Here is a 26106-nt window from a genome sequence, read left to right as displayed (position 1 = left end):
TCTGAGCCCTGAGCTATCCCTGTCATGCATGGATACAGACATAGATATGAAGATAATTCACCCTATCAACCCTTGGGATGCCCTCTTCTATGAAGTCCTGAGCTGGAGTTGGACTTTCCCAGGGGCCTATTGGGAAATTTGAGATCTCTCCCCACCCCCCAACATCCCCACCCTAATTTCACTTCAACAACTTGAAAATCCACTTTTCATGGAAACATGCTATTTCTAGGAGGTTCTGGAGGAGAAAAACAACAAAAAACCAGCTTTCAGCTTTGGAACAATAAAATTTCCCTGAAAAATTCCCATCCTGTAATTTCAAAATTGGCTCTGCTGTGTGTCATGTGGTGGTAGGGCCATTATTCTAAGATTGGTGTGGGGGGGTACTTTAGGAAAATGAATCACTGTTGCCTCCAAATGAGGCCGCACCAATTCTTGCTTTCATTGCCCTTCAAATAGTGCCAATGGCTGACTCACCAGGAAGGCCTAGGAAGGTCTGCCAGCTGAAGATCAGGAGGCAGCAAAGCCTGGGGGGAGCTAACAGTACAAGATTGAACTCCCCTGGATAGTTCTTACTGATTAATACATTCTTGCAATTAAATGTGACCTCTGTAGCAAACATCTGTCCCCCTTCCCACCTCCTAGGAGTACACCCTTGTACCAGTTAATAAGATGAATGAAACCAACACTCTCTGAAGTTTTATGGAACTCCAAGGAGAAGAAAGTCTCAAGACAGATGGAGTGTTTTTGTGTGCTTGTCTGAAGACAGGGGGGGTGATTCCTGAGAAATCCCAGTTAGCTTTCCCAACTCGGAGAGTTTCTTTTATGCAAGTGATTTTATCCTACCCAGAAGAGAAGGGATTGATTCCTTCCAAACTGGCCTTATTTTGTATAATCTCCTGCCAGGAATCTCAGGGTATAGTGGGGACTTTGCTACCACTTAACTCCAATCCTCTAACCCTCCTTGGATTTCCCTGGTTTATGAGACAAAAGAACCAAAGGGAAGGACAGTGAAGCTGTGGGTTGTGGGTAATTGTTGTTTTTCTTTTTCATCCCAGTGGAAGCCACAGAAAGAGGATGAAGGCAAATAGGATTTGGTCACAGGGACCTTCCTGATATGTTTCTGAGCAGATGTGGTATTAACCAGACAACATGGACTGATGGGCAAAGAAAGGGTGGAACCCCTTAAGTTGTCTTTTAACCCTGGTTTTCCCCAACTTATTGGTGTGAATTGAAAAGTTAGGTCCCTGAAAAGGTACTTCCTCTTAATTTTCCTTGAAAGACTGTTTTTGAGTCTATTTCTGATTATGATCATATAGTGGTACCGTTTTGATGCTGCTAACTGTGCTTTCATAAAACTGTTTCCTTAATGTATCTAAGTCTGGGGAAATCCCTCTGTATGCATATTAAAGGAAGGGAGAGAGGAGAGGTAGAAAAAGGGTAATAAGACCAATTGAAGTCTTCAACTGGCCTCCTAACCCCTCCAAAATCCAGCTTTCTCCCACCAAGTCAATTCAGGTCAATTCATCAAATATTTAGGAAAGGTCCAAATACATGCAAAGTATCTTGTTAAGACTTGGAGGGAGATACAAAACTGAAATAGGACAGATTTGCCCTCTTGGAGAAAAACTGCTAAAGAAGTAAGTGCATCATCTCTACTGGACAATCCAATCTGTGGATAATCAACAGAGGAATTCATTCAGTAAACATTTATTAAATTTATACAGGCCCATGCTTGACCTTGGCTGCTTTTGTCTGTTTTTACTGGATCTCCTATTTCACTGGTCTAGGGAACTCTGAATAAGGAAAGACCTTTTACTGATGTAAACCACAACTACTTTGTACCTTAGCCTCTTAGAAAGGGTGCTCTGTATGGGGTACTGGGAACCTCAATATTTTGCCTGGGTCACAAGGCCAGCACGGAGTCTATGTCTAGATGCTGGACTTGAATCTAGGTCTTCTTGAGTCCCCCAAACACGGCAATCAAGCGGACTCTGTCCTTGGGTTTCTAGGGTCTGATAGGTGAATTTTTACTTTATCTTGCCCGGAAGGACATACTACCCCTTCTCTCTTCCCATTTTTAGCTCCCCTTTATGTTGCCTTTCCCATCATCAGAATGTAAGCTCCTTGAGAGCAGGAACTGTCTTACTAATTTGTATTTGTATTCCTTGGTGCTTAGTATATTGCTCAGGACCTAGCAAGAACTTAATAAAGGCATCATCATTATCCTTTCTTTGCTTTCCCATGCTGCCTCAAATAGTTTTGGAGGGAATCTAAAAGAAAATAGTTTAATGACATACTGGAAGATAAGATTATACTCTATAAATAGTAAAATAAGATATAGTATAAAAAAGTATACTATATAAATAGTAAAATAAGATTATACTATAATATAAATGAGCTAGTAAAACACCATATTCCCTATTCTACAGGAAGCATGGCAACTTGGAGAAAGGAAGATGAAAAGGAATGGTAAGATTTTAGAGAATAAAATGTGGACTTTGGTAAATAATGGAGAAAAAAGATGGGGGGAGAAAACCTACCAGAAGATTTGTGGAGAAAAGAGTAGGAAGCTACACCAGGTAGCTGAACGGTGGAGAAGGAAGTTCTAGACATCCTCAAAGTGGATCAACATATATACTTTCCTTCATTATTTTTTTTTCTCCTTCCTTCCTTCCTTCCTTCCTTCCTTCCTTCCTTCCTTCCTTCCTTCCTTCCTTCCTTCCTTCCTTCCCTTTCCTTCTCTCTCCTCTTTTTCTTCCTTCCTTCCTACCTCCTTCCCTCTCTTTTTCTTTCATTCATTTGTTTGTTTTTAGCACACATAATTTTGGAGCACATATATAAGAACAACTTTGGATCTTAGAGTTGTTGAGTATCAGAACTAAAAGGAAATCTTAGAACGCTGACTCTCAGAGCTGGAAAAGACCTCAGAATATAGTTTAAAAGAATGAGAAGAGACCTGAGAAGACTAGATGTCCGAGTTGGAAGAGACCTAAGAATATTCATGTAGAGTATCAGATCTGGAAGGGACCATCACCTCTATTTTATAGAAGAAGAAATCGAGGCCCAGAAAGGAAATTACTTGTCTAAAAACTAATAAGACTGTTAAAACTAGAACCAAGGTCCTTTGACTCCTAGGTTATTTAGGTTTTCTCCTCTATACCATGTTCTTGCTTCAGAAAAAACTTTTAAGAAAATCCAGTGTATCTGTAAGGGATGACTGGCCAATGGAGATCCAATCCTCAGACATGCATGGTGTACTTTGCCTACTGTTAACTCACATGGAGGGCTTGGTGAACCTGCTTTTGGAAATGTGGGATGATATATAATGGAAGGGCATTTAAAATAAACGCAGACATTCTGTGACCATTCTCTGCCTATATATTTGAAAGAAAGAAGTGCCCCTTAATTGGTTTTTGGGTTGTTCAGCCATTTTCAGTCATATCAAACTCTTTGTGACCCCATTTGGGGTTTTCTTGGCAAAGATGTTGAAGTTTTGACAGATGAGAAAACTGAAGCAAGTAGGGTTTAAGTGGCTTGCTCAGGTTCACATAGCTAGCAAGTGTCTGAGGCCACATTTGAACTCAGGCCCTCTTGACTACAGGCTTAGCACTCTACTGTGCCTCTAGCTGCCTCTAGGCAGAATTTAATTTAATCTAATCTAATCAGTTGCTGAGGAGGACTTGAGGGTTCACACCTGTGAAAGGCACAGACTGGCCAAATTTAGCTGTCTCCTGATGAAGATCAAGGGAAGCATGCTTTAAATATACAATACAAATACAAACATAAATTATGAGTGGTTATTGATTTTTAAAAAAATTATTCACTTTACAAAAAGATTCAGCACAATTTACCTGGGAAACTCTCCTTATACATTTGGTTTAGATTCATTTTATATATTAATATCTATATGGTAGGCAAGAGAACCCCTCCCCCCATCTATAACATGAAGTTATCCCATTCAGAGAGGAACCAGAAATCAGCTAAAATTTCTCAGATCAGATCATTGATGTCAATAGGAAAATAGAATTCTCTTTATTCAGAACCTTTGGGAATAGGATGGCTGTATAAAGTCTGGTCCACCTCGAATGATATCGCCAGCCATTCATTCATTCGACAAGCATTTATTCAATGCCTATTTTGTACAAAAATCCCCATTAAAATAGAAAGGTCACTTTGAGATGGTTACCTGGCCGCAGAGAATTTCCTTAATTTGAGAGGAAGTGTGAGTTCCCCTTTCGTGATTTGTATGTCACAAATGTTTGGGGCCCATCAATGACTAATAATTTTCAAGTAGGCTGTGGGTGTGTGTGTAGTGGCCAGACTGGAGGAGATTAAATACCAGTTGGACCGTCTTCATTCCTTGATTGTCATCGCTGGCCCAAGGTGAGGATAGACACCAGAGGACCATGCTCCACTTCCAGGCAGTCCTGCTGGTGGCCCTGATTCTGGGTACTTCTGTTCCATTCACTCAAGCAGGTAAGGAGATATCTGGGATGTGGTATGGAACATGGTACCAAATTCCTGGAACAAAACTTCTCCATCTTCCTTTGACTGTTTTTGGCAAGAATTAGAAATAGGAGAAACACTTTCACTGCATAACAATAAAGATGCTGGACTAGAAATTAGGAGATCTGGCTATAGCTAGTCCTCTTCCTTTTGGTCAAGTCTCTTCTGCTCTCTGGACTTCATCAAGGATTGAATGCTAAAGACCTTTCAGTCCTAGTGTTTTAGGAGCATATGATTTGTTTTCCATAAGAGGCCATGGAGCAGGCATGGATTGTTTATATCCTTAGTCATAGTCTACTCCTTCTTCCTTTTAAATTATGTGTGTGGATTAGATAAAGAGGGAGGGAGGTAGACAGATGGAGACGGAAAAATAGAGAGATAGACAGACAGAGACAGATAGATAGAAAGATAGAGAGAGATATAGATAGATAGACAGATAGACACAGATGGACAGACAGACAGGCAGACAAACATATAGATAAATTGGCTGATTGATTGATTGATTGATTTTGTCTCCCAACCTTCCCAAATGTGTGATGGCTCCAGTTACCTTTCCTTTACCATATAACCAGTGGATGAGTCTCATTTACATTTTGTTCCAGAATATTCTCTCTCTTTTTCTGTCTATTGAAATTCCATTTATCTTTCACTCTAAGCACTCTCTTCTCCATGAAGCTCTTCTGGATTCCTTCTTCCCAAGAGTGAACTCTTCCTCCTCTGAGCCCCATTACAGCATATGCATGCCTCTCCTGAGCACTTATCATATTCTGGCTTGTATCTACAGTCATCTTACTACTCCTACTAGACTATAGACTGTTTGATGACTGCCTAATGCAAAACTAAAACTCCATAAAAATGGAAAGGTCATTGCGGAATGATACATGATCAGAGAGAATTTCCTTATATGAGAAATAGTGAATTCTCCTTTAGTACCTGGTGATTTCTTTTTCATCTTTGATTCTCCATTGCCGGAGCACAACAGAGTAGGTACCCCATTAACCATGGCCGAATTGAAGAAAATCACAGTGATGATGATAACACACGGCAACGTCAGGAATTTTACCGCCTTCAAAGTCAATAGAAGAAGGTAGAAACTTTAATGGGAAGAGGGAATGTGGCCTTGTGGCTGCAATGCTGGACTAATTCCCAAGAAGATATGGCTTCCTATCTCCCCTTTCATACTTACTAGCTGTGTGACCCTGAAAAAATAACTTCATCTCTCTGGGCCTCAGTTTTCTGATCTGTAAGATGGGGATAATAATATCTATTTCTATCTCTAGGACCTTTCACACAGTAGGTACTTAACAAATGTTTGTTGAATTTCATTCAACTGTAGAACTCACCTTACAGGGCTTTTAGAAGGCTTGAAGGAGGCAACAAAAGGAAAGGGCAGATGAATGCTAGTAAAATTAACTTAAAAAAAATTAAAATGAACTTCTCCAGAGTTTTATTTAGGCCCACCTAATTTCTTTCAGTTCTAGGGCCTGGAGTCATCATTGGTTGTCCAGGTTTTTCTGGCACTCTTCCTTTGCTTATTCTGCAATGTCATCCTGGAAAACTCACTGAATCTAGGAGTCAGAAGCCTGGGTTCAATCTTGGCTTGTACCACTTACCAACTCAAGTCATTTCACCCCTTTAAAACTCAGCGTCCTCATCTATGAAATGGGGATAATATCTGGAGAATTTGGCACACAGGGTCATGGGTAGGGGTGGGGGTGAGGGTAGCATGTTGTAAACCAGGAAATAACCTAGAAATGAGATCTCTGATTATTTCCCTGGCAGGACCCTATGGCGTAAACATGGAGAACAGCATTTGCTGTAAGGACTTTGTCCGGTTCCCCCTGCCTTTGAAGCTCCTGACCAATTTCCACTTCAGCTCCAATACCTGCCGAAGACAAGGAGTGATGTGAGTACTCAGGGAGGCAGGGGACTCTTAGGAGTGGCACATGCCAAAGATGACCCTTCGATAGGTTGGCAGGTGGATAAGATGCTTCTCTCTTCACTGGGACTAGAATACCACCATGGGAGTAGGTGTAGGAATGCAGCCTAGCCCAGACCTGATTGTTCCTATTTTCCAGATGTAGAAACTGAGGCGTGGAAGGGAGAATTGATTCATTCAAGGTTACACAATTGTTTTGTTTTTGTTTTAAAAAACCCTGACCTTCTGCCTTAGTATCAAACCTAAGATGGAAGAAAGGCAAGGATTAGACAATCAGGGTTAAGTGACTTGCCCGGGGTCACACAGCTAGGAAGTATCTGAGTCCAGATTTGAACCCAGGTCCTCCTGACGTCAAGCCTGGTGCTCTATCCACTGTGCTACCTAGTTGCCCCTAATGCTTTTCCTTTATGTGATTATGATCAAAATTTCTCTGGTCTCGTGTTCCTAATCTATGGAAAGATAAGTTTGGATTAGATATCCCTGGAAGTCTCTTTCATTTCTAAATCTTGGATTACAGACACAAGCAAATATAGACATGCATAAAACAAGGATACCTAAAAGACAGACTACCACACTGACGCACATACAGGAGCACAGGTTGATAGGATCCTAGAATGAAAGCTGGAAGGGACTTTATGGTTCATCTTGTCCCGCACATACCTTCGTTTTATATACAAGAAAACAGGTTCAAAAAAGGTAAATGACTTATACAAAGTCACACAGGTCCTGGATGGTAAAGCTAGACTGGAACTTAAATCCTTCTGGCCTCTCTGTATACTGACATATGCACCCACAGAGGAAGACACATATAGGAAGCAGGTGTGTATACAGCGCACACACACACACACACACACACACACACACACACACATATACACAATGTTATATATACATATGCATTGGGGCAGCTAGGTGGCAGGAGTGGCAGGACTGGAGTCAGGAAGATTCCACTTCCTAAATTCAAATTGGACCTCAGACACTTATTAGCTGTGTGTCCCTGGGCAAGTCACTTCATCCTCTTTGCCTCAGTTTCCTCTTCTGTCAAATGAGCTAGAGAAGGAAATGGCAAATTGTTCCAGTATCTTTGCCAAGAAAACTCAAAATGGCGTCACAAAGAGTTGGACATGACTAAAGTGGCTGGGCATATATGTGTGTATACATGCATATCTACAGGAGACAGACATATCCTGCATAGGAAAGTCATATGTATATAATAGATACAGACATTAGGAGGCAACTGGGTGGCTCAGTGGATGGAGAGCCAGGCCCAGAGATGGGAGATCCTGGGTTCAAATCTGGCCTCAGACACTTCCTAGATGTGTGACCCTGGGCAAGTCACTTAACCCCCATTGCTTAATCCTTACCATTCTTCTACCTTGGAACTCATACACAGTGTTGATTACAAGATGGAAGGCAAGGGCTTAAAAAATTTATATATACATATATATGAATTTATAAATATATATATAGATGTTTCTATACATATGAAAACTGTATATCCACAGAGGCAGACACAAATGAGAAATATGCAGGATGACAACATATATATCTATGCATAGATATATAGATATGTGCACAAATACACACAAACATATGTAAACAGTGTACATGCAGCTTTCCTCTCTGTGCTTGTCTCTGTGGGCACAAATACAGATATAAAGACACACATGCACTTGTTTCCATGGGCTCGTATATACCCATGTATGTATTTATATATTCACATATATACATATCTGTGTGTATAAGCACAAATATATTTGTGCCTATGGACATGTAGGGGGCAGCTAGGTAGTAGTGGGTGGAGTGTCAGGTCTAGAGTCAGGAAGACCCAAGTTCAAATCCAGCCTCAGACACTTACTAACTGTATGATTTGGACAAGTCATTTAATCTCTATTTGCATCAGTTTCCATATTTGTAAAATGAGGCTAATAATAGCACCTATTGCACAGGGTTGTTGCAGGAATCAAACATGATAATAATTGTAAAGCACTTATGTCAGTGCGTCACCCACTGGAGGTGCTATATAAATGTTACTTTTTTGTTGTTGTTACTGTGACATTTTTAAACCCACACAAATTCACATGGAAAGGAGAATGGGTTGGAGTTTATCTTCTGTTTTCTCTCTTTTTTTTTTTTTTAAACCCTTACCTTCCATCTTGGAGTCAATACTGTGTATTGGCTCCAAGGCAGAAGAGTGGTAAAGGTAGGCAATGGGGGTCAAGTGACTTGCCCAGGGTCACACACCTAGGAAGTGTGTGAGGTCATATTTGAACCCAGGACCTCCCATCTCTAGGCCTGGCTCTCAATCCACTGAGCTACCCAGCTGCCTCCTCTTTTGTTTTTTCTTTTGTCCATTTACTTCTTTTTGGGCTTTGAGAAGAGGTGGGAAAGTCAGAAGGAAATCCAAAGAGCCTGGATTTTCCACTTTCAGGCCCAGAGCTTTTCCCCAGGGACTCTGCAGAGAGGGAGCAGACAAGAGACAAGCTAGGCTCCCAGCCAGCTCCTTCCTCATAGTCACATGTCTTCTCAGTAGCTGGTAAGACTTTGCCGCCCTCGGGGCAGCAAAACCAGGGTGGCTCACGTCTGCCTTTACCCTGCCATTGTCTCACTTGTCTCTCCTGGGACTGTTCTCAGGTGTCCTGTTCTCTGCATTCTGCCAGCGGAAGTCTTGGCAGAAACAAGACAAATTCTTCAGATGCCTATAAATCAGGAGTTTTAAGCTATTTGGTAAAGTCTCTGAACTCCTCAGAACAATGTTTGCTTTTTAAAACAAACCATAATAAAAAGATATAAAAAAATTTTAAAAAGAAATTCTAAATTGTAGCTGGTGGTTATTATAAAATAAAGCTGTCTTTCCCCCCTAGATAAATTCATAGAACCCCCTAAAATCTATCCACAGACCCTTTAGGGGTCCCTTAACCTCAAGTCCAGAATCTGCTATAAATGCTATTTATAGGAGTGATTATCTGCCTCTGCCCTAATCTCTTGTGTGCTTTTTGATTTGGAAGGGAAAACCTTTGATTCTTAGAATCCAAAGCTCTGATTCCACCTTTCACTTACAACCTTTTCAGATCTACCTGGTGCTGTCTCCATCCTCTAATTATCTCATATTTGCTTATCTGTGTATCTATCTGTTGTAGCTCCCCAGTGGAATGCAAGCTTTTAAGGGCAGGGCCCATCTATTTTTATTTTTTTATTTTTGGGGTGAGGTAGGTGAGTTGTCTTTTGCCTTTTTATCTCCCAGTATCAAGCCCTTAGGTACTTAGCAAATGTTTGTTCAATTGATTGATGCTATTGGCAAAGGAAAGGCAAGATGACATCATGCAAAGAAACTCTGAATAAGAATCTAGAGGCTTGGGGTTTTGGCTCTGCTACAGAGCTCAGTGTGATCCTAGGCCTGAGTCTTATCCTCTGTCATATTAAAGGGCTTCACAAACAAGGCCCCCTCCAGTTCTAAACTTCAGCTTAATTCAATAAACACAATGGCTTAGAGAGGCAGGCACCATGGAGAAGGGGGTTGGATTTGGAGTAAGGAGCCCTAGGTTAGAATCCTGACTTTGCAACTCTGTGACCTTGGGCAAGTCACTCTCTCTGGACATCTTTCAGGGTCATAAAATGAAAGGGTTGAAATAGATGACCTCCAAAGTTTCCTTCTAGCTCCGCCAAGAGTAGAGGTTAGGAGATCTATTAGGAGGCCATTGCAGTGGTTCAGGTGGGTTGTAACAAGGGCCTACAATGTAGTAATAATGGTGGGAATAGAAGGGCAGAGATTCCAGAGATGCCATTTAACTAAAGCCAAAAGGACTTGGAAACTTGTTGTTTAAGAGGGGAGGCAGACAAAGGGCCATAAAACTATTTGTACCCTTTGACCCAGAAATACCAGGACTGGGTCTGTATCTCAAATAAATCAAAGACAAGGAGAAAAGATCCACTTGTACAAAAATATTTCTAGTGGTTCTTTTTTTGTAGTGGTAAAGAATTGGAAATTGAGGGAGTGTCTATCGATTAGAGAATGGCCGAACAAGCTGTAGTATATGATTGTAATGGAAAATATTGCACCATAAGAAATGATGAACAGGATGAGTTCAGAAAAGCCTGAAAGACTTATATGAACTGAAGCAAAGTGAAGGGAGCAGAACTGGAAAAAAACAATGTATACAATAACAGAATGATTATACAATGTTAAACTGTGAAGGACTAAACTGTAAATCAATAAAACAAGGTTCCAAGACAACCTCAAGGAACTCATCATTAAAAAAAAAAAAACCTACTATTCATAGACAAAGAAAGAACCTATTAGAATCTGATCACAGATCAAAGCACTCCATACTTCATTTTATTCCTTCATGAGTTTTTTTATTATATAAATGATATATGTCTTCAGTAAGGACATGGAAAATATAGAAATATGTATTGCATGAAAGCACTGATTTAACCTTTATCACACTATTTCCTGCCTCTAGGAGTTGGAGGTGGGAGGGAGAGAGGGGCAGAGAAAATCTAAATCACAAAATGTCAGAAAACAATTGTCAAAAATTGAAAACAATGAACAAATGGAAAAAAGAGGTGAGAAGAGTCAAAGGTAATTCATATAATAGAATATAAACTCCTTGAGAACAGGGATTATTTAATTTTTTTTCTCTTCATTCCCAGTGCCTGAAACATAAGCACTTTAATAAATGATGGTTGATAAATTGACAGACAAAAATAGTCAAGTCAAAAAGAGAGTCAAGTTTAGGGGAAAAATAATAAGCTTACTATTAAACACTTCTCAGGACATTGAGATAGAGAGATTTTGCAGGCCAGTGGTGTCAAACTCAATTAGAAACAAGGAAGACTTGTATTCAAATTTGACCTCAGACACTTCCTAGCTATATGACCCTGGGCAAATCATTTAACCGTAATTGCCTAGTCTTTGCCACTCTTGAGCCTTAGGATTGATTCTAGGGTTGCTCAGAGGATTGAGAGTCAAGCCTAGAGACAGGAGATCCTAGGTTCAGATCTGACCTGAGATACTTCCTAGCTGTGTGACCCTGGGCAAGTCACTTAACCCCCATTGCCTAATCCTTACCATTCTTCTGCATTGGAGCCAATACACAGTATTGACTCCAAGACAGAAGGTAAGGGTTTATTTAAAAAAAAAAAAGAAAGAAATTGATTCTAAGACAGAAGGTAAGGGAAGGAAGGAAGGAAGGAAGGAAGGAAGGAAGAAAGAAATAGGGTCACTAAATCATACATAAGGATCCCCACATACTGCATTTGACTTTTAAAAATCACATATTAACATTTTCTATGTTTTATTGTATTTTCACTTATTTTGCTAAATATTTTGTTTGAATCTGAGTCAGGTAGCATTTGGGAATGTTGCAGGTCACATTTGGGACTAGAGTTTGATGTCTCTGTTATAAGCAGTTGGGACCTCATCTAGTTCAATCCCATACTTGAAAGGGATCTCTATTATATGAGGGATGAACAACAACAATGTAGGCTGTTAGAAGTGAAGATATGGAACCTAGAAGTGAGTTCAGGTGTAGAAATTCAGATTTGGGAGCCATCTGCTCAGAGTGGGCAGCTGAAGCCTGGAAATAACATGAGATTACTAAGGGAGGAAAATGTAAAGAAAAGAAGAGGGCCAAGAACACAATCTTAAGGAAAACCCTTCTCCCCTTAAGGGATCATGAAGAGAAGAGGTACCCACTAAAGGAGAGAGAGAAAGAGCACTTAGAGAAGTAGTAAGAGAACCAAGAAAATGTGAAGTCTCTGAAGTCAATGAGTAGGAGAGGCCTTGAAGGTCAAGACGGAGGAGGCCTAGTAAAAAGTCATTGAATATGATGGATGAGGAGGTCATTATGACTTTTGAGGGAGCAGTTTCAGTAGTGTGGTAGAAGCAGAAGCAATATATGAAAAGGGTGAAGCAGAGGGTGGGCAATGAGGAAATGGAAACATTGGGTAAAGATAACTTTTTAAAGTAAAAATAAGTTGGTGACTCTATGACCTGAGAAGACAAGATGACTTGGGCAAAGTCACCAAGGCAAGATAGAGCTGACAAAGAATTCTGGAAATCCCCAGCTTCCCTCCCAAATCTAATTTTTCTGAAAGGGGGTCTCGGGCTTTGCAGTAACTTCCTTTCTGGAGAAAGCCTTTCCAGATCTGGCCTAACCTGCTCTTGATGGTTCCTTTATCTGATGCCCACTTGGCACTCTTGTATTCTCCTACAAGTGTGGTAGACTGCTTCAAGGCTTCTGTCAGACCTGTTTCTTTCTTGAGATAATATCCTAAGACAAGGATTTTGGGAAATCGTAAAAATGTCAGTACTAGAAAGGACCTTAGAACATGGAACATAGAAAGTCAGAGTTGAAAGAGACTTTAGAACATGGAACAGAAAAAAATCAGAACTGAAATCAACCTTAGCCCATAAAATTAAGGATATTACCTATAGGGCCTGTGTCTATTTTAAAGTAGATTTTGCCCTTTGGTCTACTGCATGTATATATTACACTAAACATAAGAAGATAAAAGTGACCCAGCTAGTTATTTAAGGCATAAAACATAGAAGGGACTTTAGAATCAAGAACATAAGACTTGGGCAGGAATTGTCTTGCTTGAGTATACATGTTTATAATAGGGATTTTTTTTTCTTTCTTAATGGAGGAGGGGAAGAGAATGAGGATCTGAAAATAAAATAAGACTCAACAAAGAACACAAGAGCTGAAAATGATCTGAGAAGTGGAATGTGCATTGGAGAGAAACACACAGATAGAGATAGAGACAGGGACAGAGAAAGGCAGAGAGACAGAGAGGCAGAGGCAGAGATAAAGAGATGGATTTGGAGAAGGAAGAACTGGGTTTGAATTTTAGCTCTGCCATTTAGTAGCTATGTGACCTTGGGCATAGTTTCTAACCCTTTCTGAACCTCAGTTTCTTCACCTATGAAGTGGGGATAGTAGTACTTATACTACTTACCTCATAGGGTTGTCATGAGGAAAACTCTTTGTAAACCCCGAGGTGTTATGACATGTGAGCACTTGTACATAGTATGTGCTATGTCTGTTCATAGTTCTCCTGTTGTCTCTTTTCTTAGACCATGAGAGTCTCTCTTATTGGACTACAAGAAGGCGTAGGCAAAGTTGTAGAGGCAAGACAGAGCTTGACCATGAGCAACTTGAAAGCAGAGACTGTCTGTCTCTTTCTTGGTATCCCTAGATCTTAGGATGCAGTGCCTGATACATGGTGGGCACTTAGTAAATGTTTATTGACTGACTGACGGTTCCTCAGAATAAGACAATGAAGGGCAGATAGGTGGCTCAGTGGACCGAGAGTCAGGCCTAAAGAAGGGAGGTCCTAGGTTCAGATCTCACTTCAGACACTTCCTAGCTGTATGACCTTGGGTAAGTTACTTAACCCCCATTGCCTAGCCCTTTCCATCTTCTGCCTTGGAACCAATACACAATGTTGATTCTATGACAAAAGATAAGAGTTTAAAAAAAATACAGTCAATGGAACAGAGAAAACAGACTGTCAGAATGAAAAAGCATGCTAGAATTTGAAATGCTAGAGCTGGAAGGACTTTTATAGTCTCTAATCCAATCCCTTAATTTTACAGATGGAGAGACTGAGTATCAGAAGGGGAAAATGAGCTAGTCACTTTATTTTTTTTGGACAAGTAATTATTTTTAATTTTCAAAGAACAAGTGTTTAAAAAATTAACTCATCTTCCCACTGCCCCTCCACGCTATTCTGTCTTCATCATCCCTCCATGAGATAGCAGGGTATTTTGCCCACAACAGGGAATTAATAAATACTAAACTCTGGACCAGTTGGGATCTCACTCACTGATGATTACATTTCTTTAACTCTTCTTCTTTGCAGCCTGACAACAGTAAAAGGTCGTGAGATCTGTGCAGACCCTCAGAAACCCTGGGTGAAGCATATCCTCAAGCGTCTCTTAGAGAAGAATTAAGGAAGGTTCCAGTCCAGCTATGGAAGTACTGAGGGCTTCTCTTTCCAGATGTTTTCTCTAGATGCCTCCCCCCTATCCATTATGGGGAATCAATATCAATACAGTTGCTGCATACAGTGTTGGGCCATGCCCAGAAGACATAGGCTAAGGTCCACAGGACCCACTCAACAATCCGACCTCAATTTTTGAGTCTGCCAAATATATCTGCCATTTCCCACTACTCCTCTTTTGATTTTTATCCCACTTCCTCTTCTATTGCCCTTAACCTGGATGTCCAGGGCCATCATAATCACTACTGTCTTCTCTCCCCATGCCAAAATCCATGCCAAAATACCCCACCTCCTATCCCTTTCTCCTCCGGCCCTTTGGCAAGGGTTCCTAATTTTGGTGTGTGTCCTGGACCTCATCTCAGTATAATGGTTTTAAATGCACAAAATAAAGTACATAGGATTACAAAGGAGACCAAATATAGTGAAAGAATTATCAAAATATTTTTTAAAAGATTCAAAGACTCCAAGTTAAGAACTCTTGCTTTATAATAGAAAATGATCCCTCCTTCCTCCCCAAAATCATTCCCTCACCTGACTAAGCCCTGAAACAGATGATGGAATAATTAGTGCATAAGTGTGGATGACTTAATAAGAACTGGAGATGTTTACAAGAATGCCACCTCACCCCTCCTCCCTCCTCCAGCCGAGATTTACATTTTAAAAGAGAACACTGATTAAGCCAAAGAAGCAAATATCTAATTGCTGGTTTATTTTAAGCACCTTTGGCACCTGAATGAGAGACATTTTCTTTTTGGAAGGGTATGATTGGGGTTTGACTAGGACCTTTTTGGTCACAGGGTCCAAAATCTAGTGCCTTCTGAGAGGATCTTAGGGATCCTATGACTGAAGAGAGTAAATGAGAGAAATCTCAGGGTCTATAAGGGCTCTCTGGGACTGGATAGGCCCTTCATGAAGGCCAGAAAGTGAAACGAGACTTGCTACCCAGTGCTTTCAAAGAGAGCCAGCATGAGATCCTGACTGTGACCTGAAAACAACTAGGAGAATGACTAGGAAGGGAAAGGTCTAATTTCATAGGTTTATAGGATTTAGATCTGAAAAAGACCTTGGAGATCAGCCAGTCCATTTTAGAGCTGAAGATGTTGATTCTTAGGAAAATGAAATGATTTTCCCAAGGTCACACAGGTAGTGAGAAACAGAACTAGGTTTCAAATCCCCTCCCTCAGATTCCATGCTAGAGGTTAAGGCTGCCTCAGCTGGCAGGGCTAGCCATTCCTTCAGTGTATAATTGGTCATTACCCACAGGCCACAGCCTACCTTCTTTCTGGCCCTCTCTTCCATTCCTCCCTCTGGTGGTCTTCCTTTAAGAGACAACCTACAGGGCAGGTAGGTAGCATGGTGGATAGAGCACCAGGCTTGCAGTTGGGAGGACCTGGATTCAAATTTGACTCCGTTTGTCCTTAACGTCCCTTGTCCTTCTGTCTTAGAAGTAATACTAAGGCAGAAGGTAAAGGTATTTTAAAAAAAGAATGTCTACCATATTGTCAAAATATTGGAGTCAGGAGACCTGAATTTGAAGCTTGGAGCCAGTGCTTATTAGCTACGTGACCCTGAGCAAATCATGGAGTCTCAAGTTTCCTCAGCTATAAAAATGGAGATAATGAAGTTTGCACTACCTAGTTCGCAGGGCTTTTGTGAACTTGTAAACCTGAGAAGAGTATAGGAATGACTGTTGATACAGTACCTTCCTGCCCAATGGCTGCCCAGCTCTCTCCCTTCTCCATCACTCATTCTTGGAATGGTTTCCTAATCCCCTCACACCCACCTTTTCATCCATCTCTTTTTTTTAAAGACCCAGCTCAGGTGCCAGTTCTTTCAACAAGACCTTTGATTTCCTCAGCAAAAAGATTCCTTTCCTGAATCTCTCTTGTAATGCCCTTATTATAGTATAACTTATATTAGAGTTGTCTGTGTTTTGTCTTCTTTCTCACCTTCCTTCCCTTCCCCACTCCTACTTGTTCTCCACCAGATTATAAAGTCCTTTACAGAACTAGAAGTAAAAAGCTTGGGAATGCAGAGCTGGTCCTTGCTTGTATTCAGTGACTTGTGTTCTTGGGAAAGGTGGGGCTGATTAGAATCACAGAATTTCTGGGCTGGAAGCAATCTTAAAGACCACCTATGCAACTCTTTCATTTAATACAGTGGTTCCCAAACTTTTTTGGCCTACTGCCCCCTTCCCAGAAAAAATATTACTTAGCGCCCCCTCTCACATACTAACACCACCCCCTTACAGTTTGTTCACCGCCCCCAAATGCACCTGTGGCCATAACCGCTCTCTTGGATCACTGAAGCACCCACTAGGGGGCGGTGGCGCCCACTTTAGGAATCAATTATCTAAAGTCACATAAGCAGTGAGTAGCAGAATAGGGATTTGAACTCAAGACCTCTGACTTGAAATCCAACCTTCTCACATCTCCCCTTCAGTTTCCAGAGGAGGAAATTGAGGCCCAGTGAGACCTAATGACTTTTCCAAAGTCAGATAGGAAATTAGTGGTAGAGCTGGAGTTCAAATCCCACTATGTGGAATAGTAGAAAGAATGCTGGACTTGGAGTATGGAAACTCAAGTTCAAATCCTGCCTCTAACATTTACTAGCTGTTTGACCTTGGGTGAGGAACTTTTTTTTTTTTAACCCTTACCTTCCATCTTGGAATCAATACTAAGAGTTGGTTCCAAGGCAGAAGAGCAGTAAGGGGGGCTAGGCAATGGGGGTCAAGTGACTTGCCTACAGTCACACAGCTAGGAAGTATCTGAGGCCAGATTTGAAACCAGGATCTCCCGTCTCTAGGCCTGGCTCTTAAGCCACTGAGCTACTCAGCTGCCCCAGAGAGAAACTTTTTTAAAAATGCAACTTTATTTTGTTTTCAGCTCTAAATTCTCTTCCTCCCACCTCCTTTCCTTTTTCTGAGAAAGGTTAGCAAAACTCATTACAAACATGGATAGTTAAGTCAAATAAATTAGCTAAACATACACACTTGTTACGATTAAAAATAATAAAGACTGATATAATAATATAAATTAGTATTTTAATTAAAGCCATGGCCATGCTGGTAAAATCATTAGAGCACACGCTTGTAAGAATTCAAACTGCCACCTCAGCCATTTTCACCTCCCATCTCTTCCCGCTCCTGCTAGCCAAGAGGGTGACTTCCTCCTCTCCCAGGAGATTTAACCCCTCTCTTACATCATTATACTTCCCATTTCCCATGAGGAATCATGGGAAATGTAGTTTATATATATATATACTTTTAGATGGCATCTCCCAAATTCCAATTTTACACACTCATAATACAAATAGCTACGTATATAGAAATCCATTATATATATACATATATCATTATACATTATATTATATATTACATATACAAATATATAATGTATGCATATGTGTGTATATATATATATATATTATACACATCAACCTGCCCTCTTAGTCACTCACCTGCACCTCTTTATTTTGGGCAAACATTGTGTTTCATAATGATTCTTCTGGAATTGTGTCTGATCATTGCACTGATCTGAGTTCTTAAATCTTTCAAAATTGTTTCTCTTTACAGGAGTCATAGTAATTGTATAAATTTCCTGGTTCTGCTCACTTTACTTCATGTCAGTTCATATAAGACTTCTCAGGTTTCTTTGATATATCCCTGAGTAAAACACTTAATTTCTCAGTGCCTCAGTTTCTTCATCTGCAAAAGGAAGTCACTGGACTTCTAAAGTTTCTTCTAGCTGAAAATCTATGATCCTATGGCACTTGGCACTATGCTCTGAACTCAAACTCAATGGGGTTTTTTAAAAGAGGAGATATTAAAAATTTGAGGAGGAATCTACACATTAGAATAGATTTAATCAATAGATTTAATAATTATTTAATAATAATTTAATAAATCATTTTATACATTGGAATCAGTTCTATTATATATTCAGTATGAGCTCAAGAATGTATTAAAATCAGCTAGTACAGATTGTAACCCATCCATGGCTTTTTAACCTAAGATTCTTGTTATTATATCTATGAACCTGTCTACCAACCAAGTGTTCCACCCACAGCCTTTTGCCAAGTAATGTAACTGAGAAGTTTATTCCCACTGAGATGTTGAAGACTTCATGCCTCACCAGCATAAAGATGAGTTGAAGCTGACCTTAGAATAAAAATGTCAGAGCTTCAGGAAGCTTAGAACATGGATGACAGAATTCCAGAGCATAAGAAGACCTTAGAATCTAGACTATAAATTCCCATAGGAAAGAACTTTACCTGGGCTTTTGACTTTGTCAATTTTAGATTCAGAGGAATCTTTAAGTCCCAATTGTTTTTTCTCTGATATCTTCAGTTTCCTTCTCCATCCTTGTCTTTAAAGTTTAACTGAGGGGGCAGCTGGTTGGCTCAGTGGATTGAGAACCAGTCCTAGAGATGGGAGGTCCTAGATTCAAATCTAGCCTCAGACCCTTCCTAGCTGTGTGACCCTGGGCAAGTCACTTACCCCCCATTGCCCATCCCTTACCACTTTTCTGCCTTGGAACCAATACAAAGTATTGATTCCAACATAGAAGTAAGGGTTAAAAAAAAAAAAAGAGGGGCAGCTGGGTAGCTCAGTGGATTGAGAGTCAGGCCTAGACACGGGAGGTCCTAGGTTCAAATCTGGCCTCAGACATTTCCCAGCTGTGTGACCCTGGGCAAATCACTTGACTCCCATTGCCCACCCTTACCACTCTTCCACTGAGGAGCCAATACACAGAAGTTAAGGGTTTAAAAAAAAAACATGGAACTGGTACCACATACCAAAAAACAAAATACTTCCTAGTTGTATGACCCTGGATAAGTCACTTAACCCCTACCGTCTAGCCCTTACCACTCTTCTGCCTTGGAACCAATACACTGTATTGATCCTAAGACAGAAAGTAAGGGTTTAAAAATCAATCAATCAATCAATCAAATTCAGCCAAAATACCATATCTTCCATGAAGTAGTCCAAGAAGAAAGAATTCCTACTTTTAGTAAATAGTTAGCAGATTGAAAAATTGGCTTCTTTCCTTCTGTAAATCCCATCCCACTTCACTCCATGAACCTCCCCACCCCTGGAAAGTCATGGACTTTTCTTGCCCTAACTTTTGAATGGTAATGTGTTTGAAGTAGAGCAGCAATTTCCTTGCTGGCAGGAAAACAAGACAAAGGTCACCAATCCCATTGATATAATTGGACCAAGACCAATAAGGGTTTCATCAACCCAAAGCTCAAGTCCCTTAGCCCTGAGCACATTTGTTCCTCCATATAAGTGCCCACAGGGTTCAACAAATGCTTTATAGGATGATTGCCATTATGCAAAGAACTCAGAATTTCAAAGCTGAAAGGGATCTTATACCATAGAAAATCAGATGTAGAAAATCCCTGAGACCAAAGGATATAGAGATGAAAAGGAACTTAGAACCCCAAACCCAGAATGTCAGAACTGAAAAGCACCTTAGAACATAGGATATAGAATGTCTGAGCTAAAAGGGATGTGATAACATAGAATATTAGATTTAGAAGAGACCTTAGGCCAAAAGATATGGATATGAAAGTTACCTTAGAAAATAGAACCCAGAACATCAGAGCTGAAAGACCACCTTAGAACACAGCACATGGAATCTCAAAGCCGAAAGGACCCTAGACAGCAGCCTAATCTGCTCCCACTATTTTAACAAAGAAGAAAAAGAAACCATCCAACTTCCTATTACTCTGGGCTTTACCCTTAGTGCCATTTTATTTTTCCTTCAAGGCTGGTCTGGTTGTTCCCCATCAGCTGTTTTTAGCCCGTCTTGATAAGGATGGTGGTTGCACAATATAACTGGCCTGTTCTTCCTCCATCTTCCCTTCCCCCAAGGCCAGAGTCTGAACCTGTCAATGCCAAGTGGAAGAAGAAAACATGTGATCTCCACTTAAACCTCTCCCTTTTTTCTGTGTCAACAAGGGAGTGTCAGACTCAGTGAGGTATTTATTTCAGGCACCAGACTGGGGGCAACGGGAGTCTTCCTACTTCTTAGGCACTAAGAATTCAGGTGGGGACAAAAGGGAAAGACTACAGGAATCTCCTTACAAACAGTCCCTCAGTACTCTTCACCCCAGCCCCTCCCCTTCCCCAAACCCATGGCTTTTGTCTCCAGTAATTTTTTCTCTCTAAGAAGTCCTAATAGCCTAAGTGGAGCAAGAACATTCACCCAATCCTGAAGTCCAAGGACCCTCCTGTCCCCCACTCCCAGGGGGCCTCCTTTCAAGTTTGAAAAAGTAAGGTTAGGAGCAGAAAGGAAACGATAACAAATGACTGACTTAGAATCATAGAATCTTACATCTGAAAGAGATCTCAGAGGTCACCTAGTCCATCCTTGTCATTTCTAGAAAGGCATCTGCTTCTTCATTTGTAAAAGGAAGGATTGGCTGAGATCATTTCTATGGTCCTTTTCATCCCCAACAATCCACGAACCCAAGATTCAGACACGTAAAGGGAATTGTCTAAGGTCATGAAGTTAAAGTGATAAAATTAAGACTAAAATCCAGACCTCCTGATTCACTGGATTCTTAGATGGCATCGAGTCCAACCCCTCATTTTCTAGATATGGGCAAGTGACTTGTCCAATGGGGTCCCATATGTGGAAAACATGAATTAGAATTCAAACGTAGGTTGCTGTTTAGTTGTTTCAGTCAAGTCTATCTCCATGATCCCATTGGGATTTTCTTGGCAAAGATACTAGAGTGGTTTACGATTTCCTTCTCCAGATTATTTGACAGAGAAGGAAACTGAGACAAACAGGGTAAAGTGACTTGCCCAGGGTCAGACAACTAGTAAGTTATCTGAGTCTAGATTTGAACTCAAGTATTCTTGTCTCCATGTACGCTCTATCTTCTGTGTCACCCAGCTGGCCCTCAAATCTTTTTTTCCCTATAACACACCACTGACTCTCAGGGCATTTGTCTTCCCATCAAGGATGTAGTATGTGTTGATTTAAGGAAGTTTAAAGAATCCCTATCATCAAGAGGTCAATGGTTCTTCTAAGGCAGTGATGGGCAAACTACGACCCATGGGACAGATGTGGCCCCCTGAAATGTTCTATCTGGGGGGGGAGGGTCGACATTATTCCTAATCTGACAAATACAATGAGTAGGATACAATACAATGCAACTTCGAAAGAGTTGCCTTAGAAACAGACTGACATGAGCATTTCCTTTCCTTTGGCCCTCTCTTTAAAAAGTTTGCCCATCATTGGTCTAAGGTATAAATACAGAGGCAGTTGATACAGAATTTAAAAGTGCATCATTTCAGAACTGTGAGTAAAAAATGTAGCTACCCTTATGAGGCAAAAACTATTTTTGTTGTTGTTTAGTCATTTCCAATTTGTTGTGACCCCTTTGCAGGGTTTTCTTGGCAGAGGTACTGGAGTAGTTAACCATTTCCTTCTCCAGTTCATTTTACAGATGAGGAAATTTAGGCAAACAGGTTAAATGACTACCCCAGGGTCAAACAGCTAGGAAATGTCTGAGGCTGAATTGAACTCTGGTTTTCTTGACTCCAGGTCTAGTATTCCATCCACTGTGCCACATATTCAGATATGAAATCCTGAGTAAAATTAAGAGTGAAAAATCCCCTTATTTGTCATCTTAGTCTCAAAGAACAAAAATGAATCATGGCAGGGGGGACAGGTCACTGGATTTGAAATCAGAAGATGAGGTTTTGGATCCCAGATCTCCTTCCTTTGTGACTTTGCACAAGTCGTTTACCCTCTATGGACCTCATTTTCATCATCTGTAAAATAAAGGTATTCTAGATGACTTCTAAGGTCCCTTCCAAACTGAAGTCCTTGATCCTTGCATCCCTGAATCTCAGAGTTGTTAGGGACCTCAGAAGTATTAAATCCAGCTTTTACCAAGCAAGCATGCCCTCCATGTAGAAGTCCTTCAATAATTCTTTATTTGAAAATTTTTATTTAATTTATCAACTTAGAATAATTTCTCATGGTTACGTGATTCATATTCTTTCCCTCCCCTCCTCTCACCCCCCTCCATAGCCAATGAGCAGTTCCACTGGGTTTTACATGTGTCATTGATCAAGACCTATTTCCATATTATTGATATTTGCACTAGGATGATTGTTAAGAGTCTACATCCCAAATCATATCCCTATTGACCCACATGATCAAGCAATTGTTTTTCTTCTGTGTTTCTACTCCCCCAGGTCTTTCTCTGGCTGTGATTAGTGTTCTCTCTGATAAATCCCTCAGAATTGTCCTGGATTATTGCACCTTCAATAATTTTTTTTAAACTTTTCTTCCTTTTTAGAATCAATACCAAGTATTGGTTCCAAGGCAGAGGAGTTGTCAGGACTAGGTAATAAAGGTTAAGTAACAAGTGAGGCCAGATTTGAACCTGGGGCCGTCATGTCCAAGCCTGGCTCCCATATTCACTGACATATCCACTGAGTCACCTAGCCACATCATTTTTGAAAGTTGATAGCCACAAAGTGGTTCACACTAAGATCGTAGGGACTTACTGAGCTTCTTCTGGCTTTACAGTTTCTATCTGTGGTTCCTCCATTAATCCAATCTGCCATGTTTATAACTTTGGGGTTCTCCTTATCTTCTCTATCTTTTTACATCTCACAGTTAATTTATGACCAATTCTTGTCGATTATACTCCTATAACATCCTACCCATCAATTCTCTCCAAACTATCCAACTATGTCCCAGTCCCCAACTATCATCACTAACTTCCCATCCAGGGAAAGACCATACCCACATGGACTATTGCATTAATTGTCTCATACATCCTGAATCCTTCTCTTCCTGTTTTGATCTAGCCTTCACACACTTCATCCTTTAATTTCTACACATATTCTTCCTCTAGTCAAGTCTAAATAATGGTACCTTCTTATCTACTAAGAGTCACATTCCTCTATCTGGCATCCATGACTTTCTTTCATCCGATTCTTGAAAAAGCCTTGATAAGAGAGAGAGAGAGAGAGAGAGAGAGAGAGAGAGAGAGAGAGAGAGAAAGATAAGATCTGAGTGACCCATTATCAGTATGCCAAATGGAAGCCAGACTTGTAAGGATCTGACAGAAGAGTCCAGGTCTCTAGTTTAGGGAGAAGGAAATAACTATTGGACCCTTTCCTCTATCTCCTGCTAAATGCACTATAGATCTTGGAAGGTTATCCTCCTTAATATTGAATTGAAAAGGGGTAGTCACAAATTCTTGGTTATATGGGATGGCTGTAGGGATACTGGGATACAGAGGGAAATGGGGAAATATAAGCACAGAAAAAAACAAAAGATATCAATAAAAATTATTTTAAAAAATAAAAGAAGTAGCTAGTGCCCGTCATACTAGAAAAAAGGGAGAAAGCCAATGTACTATTGTTTCCTTTGGGATTTTCTCTTTGATTTGAGATGGAAAGGGAGAACTAAGCTGCTCCCATGAAATAGCAACCAACGACCCTCTTTATTTCTAATTCCTCTTCAACTTAATTCAATTCAGTTCAATAACCATTCATAAAACATCAACATCTCAGGAGCCTATAATACATGGGGGAGCAGTAGAGACAGAGAGAGACAGAGATAGAAAGAGAGAGAGAGGCAGCTGGGTGGCTCAGTGGATTGAGAATCAGTCCAAAAGATGGTAGGTCTTGGGTTCAAATCTGGCCTCAGACACTTCACACTAGCTGTGTGACCCTGGGCAGGTCACTTAAACCCCATTGCCTAGTCCTTACGGCTCTTCTGCCTTATAACCAATAGCCAGTATTGATTCTGAGATGGAAGGTAAGAGTTAAAAAAAAAAAAAAAGAGAGAGAATTTAGGTAAGTCACAACCCTCCCTCCTACCCTTACTTCCTGGAGCATACAATTAGGGAGATCTGACACACATATCAATAACATACATTTATATTATATATAAATTATATCATTATATATTATATCTCTATTAAGTATAGATATAAATAAAATTATATATAAATAACATATCAGTAGCATGCAATTAAGGAGATCTGACACACATCTCAATGACAATAACGTGCCTTTCTCAAGCATTTCTTCAGTCCCTAAGACTCTACTTTCAGTGATGTCTGTTGAGAATATACTGACCCTTTAGCTTGAATCCTGGGGACTAAAGGAGTGTGGAGAAGTAGTTATACTTATAATTCTGGGATATTTGGTTTCTAATCCCACCTCAGAAACATATATTGTATGTGACCCTGAGGAAATCACTAAACCTCTCAGTTTTGGTTTTTTTCCATCTAGAAAATGGGGTAATGATACCTATAGCATTTACATAACAGTGATTATGAGGGCTAAGTAAAAACATAAAATACTAGAGCTGGAAGGAAGGCTAGAGATCTTCTAATCCACTTCTCTCACCTAAACAAAGAAGGAAAATAAATTTTAAACTTCCTATTGCTCTCAGCTTTCAGTCCCATAAACTACCTTGCAAATTCTGAAGTGTTATATAAATGTCAGTTATTGTTATAATAATAATAATAACTATTATTATTATTATTATCACCAGCAGCATGAGACCTATTTAGTTCCCTGCTTAGAATCAAGGCACCTATTTACTGATCCCATAAGCTCTTGCCCTTCCTCACCCTGAACTCTGAATGCAGTCTGCCTAAGTACAGCCCTAAGGAGTCTGGTCTCTGGGCGAGAAGGAGCTCCATTTTCTCACACTGATTCATTAAGTTCTCTACTCTGGTTCCCAGGAGGAAAATACATAAGGATCAGGTAATGTTTGTCTTTGCTGTGGTTAGTGGTTTTTCAGTCATGGCCCATTCTCTGTGACCCTATTTGGGATTTTCTTGGCAGATACTGGAGTAGTTTGTTATTTCCTTCTCCAGTTCATCTTACAGATGAAGAAACTCAGGCAAACGGGAGGGTCACACAGCTAGTAAGTGTTGGAGGCTGGATTTTTGAGTTTTCTCAGGCCTGGCACTCTATCACTGTACCACCTAGCTAGCTATCCTCTGCTTGTGTCTAGGTCTCCCCGTATGGAAAAGTAAGAGAGCTACTCAATGTACCCTACGGATCAGGGTATGGGATAGGTAATTTTTTCCCCCTACAAAGGATTGCAAAGCATAAAGTAATTGGAGTGCACATTAGTGTAATGATTAAAACAGAATTCAGTAACAACGTAGCTACCGTAGCTATCCTTACAATCTGCTAGGAGGTTCATACTTTATTATTGATAATTGATAATAATTGATAATTTAACATTATCAAGACATGAAGCAGTTTGCAGTACTGCAAACTAGCTATTTTACATTGCCCCTCCCCTCAGTGCTGCCCTAATATCTGCTGGATTAATCTCAGAGTGAATCACCTGGAACTAGAATAAATTGCTCAACCATGGGGCTTGAGACCACACTAAATCTGTTATCTAGTATAAGCTGAGTTCTCATCTCAGCAAGACAACGCCTTTATCTATTCCATACTGACGCTCTATCCCACTCTTAGCAAAGACCATTTCGACCTTCTTGTCACAGTACCCCTCCCTGAGCCCACTTTTTCCAGTGAGGCCCTCTACTCATAGTTTACTGGAAAATGAGACCACTTGTTGAGGGTTTCATTTCATTCCTGGGTTGCAGAGCCACTTAACCCTTGTGTGTTCAGTCACTTA

General features: G+C 40.3%; 1 protein-coding gene across 1 annotated transcript in view; it reads left to right on the top strand.

Moving 5' to 3' along the window:
* The window catches only part of CCL22 (C-C motif chemokine ligand 22), a 46711-nt gene extending 31907 nt beyond the window's left edge, over positions 1 to 14804 (top strand). Inside the window, exons 2-4 of the mRNA XM_044659709.1 lie at positions 4384 to 4476; positions 6289 to 6412; positions 14315 to 14804. Of these exons, the coding sequence (XP_044515644.1) occupies positions 4384 to 4476; positions 6289 to 6412; positions 14315 to 14405 (308 nt within the window). The 3' untranslated portion in view covers positions 14406 to 14804. The remainder of the gene's footprint in view (positions 1 to 4383; positions 4477 to 6288; positions 6413 to 14314) is intronic.
* Positions 14805 to 26106: the final 11302 nt, after the last annotated feature.

This window comes from Gracilinanus agilis, chromosome 2 (genome assembly GCF_016433145.1).
Source record: "Gracilinanus agilis isolate LMUSP501 chromosome 2, AgileGrace, whole genome shotgun sequence".
Taxonomy (NCBI): Eukaryota; Metazoa; Chordata; class Mammalia; order Didelphimorphia; family Didelphidae; genus Gracilinanus; species Gracilinanus agilis.
Note: the sequence above shows the minus strand (reverse complement) of the source record. Positions and strands in the feature narration are given on the sequence as shown.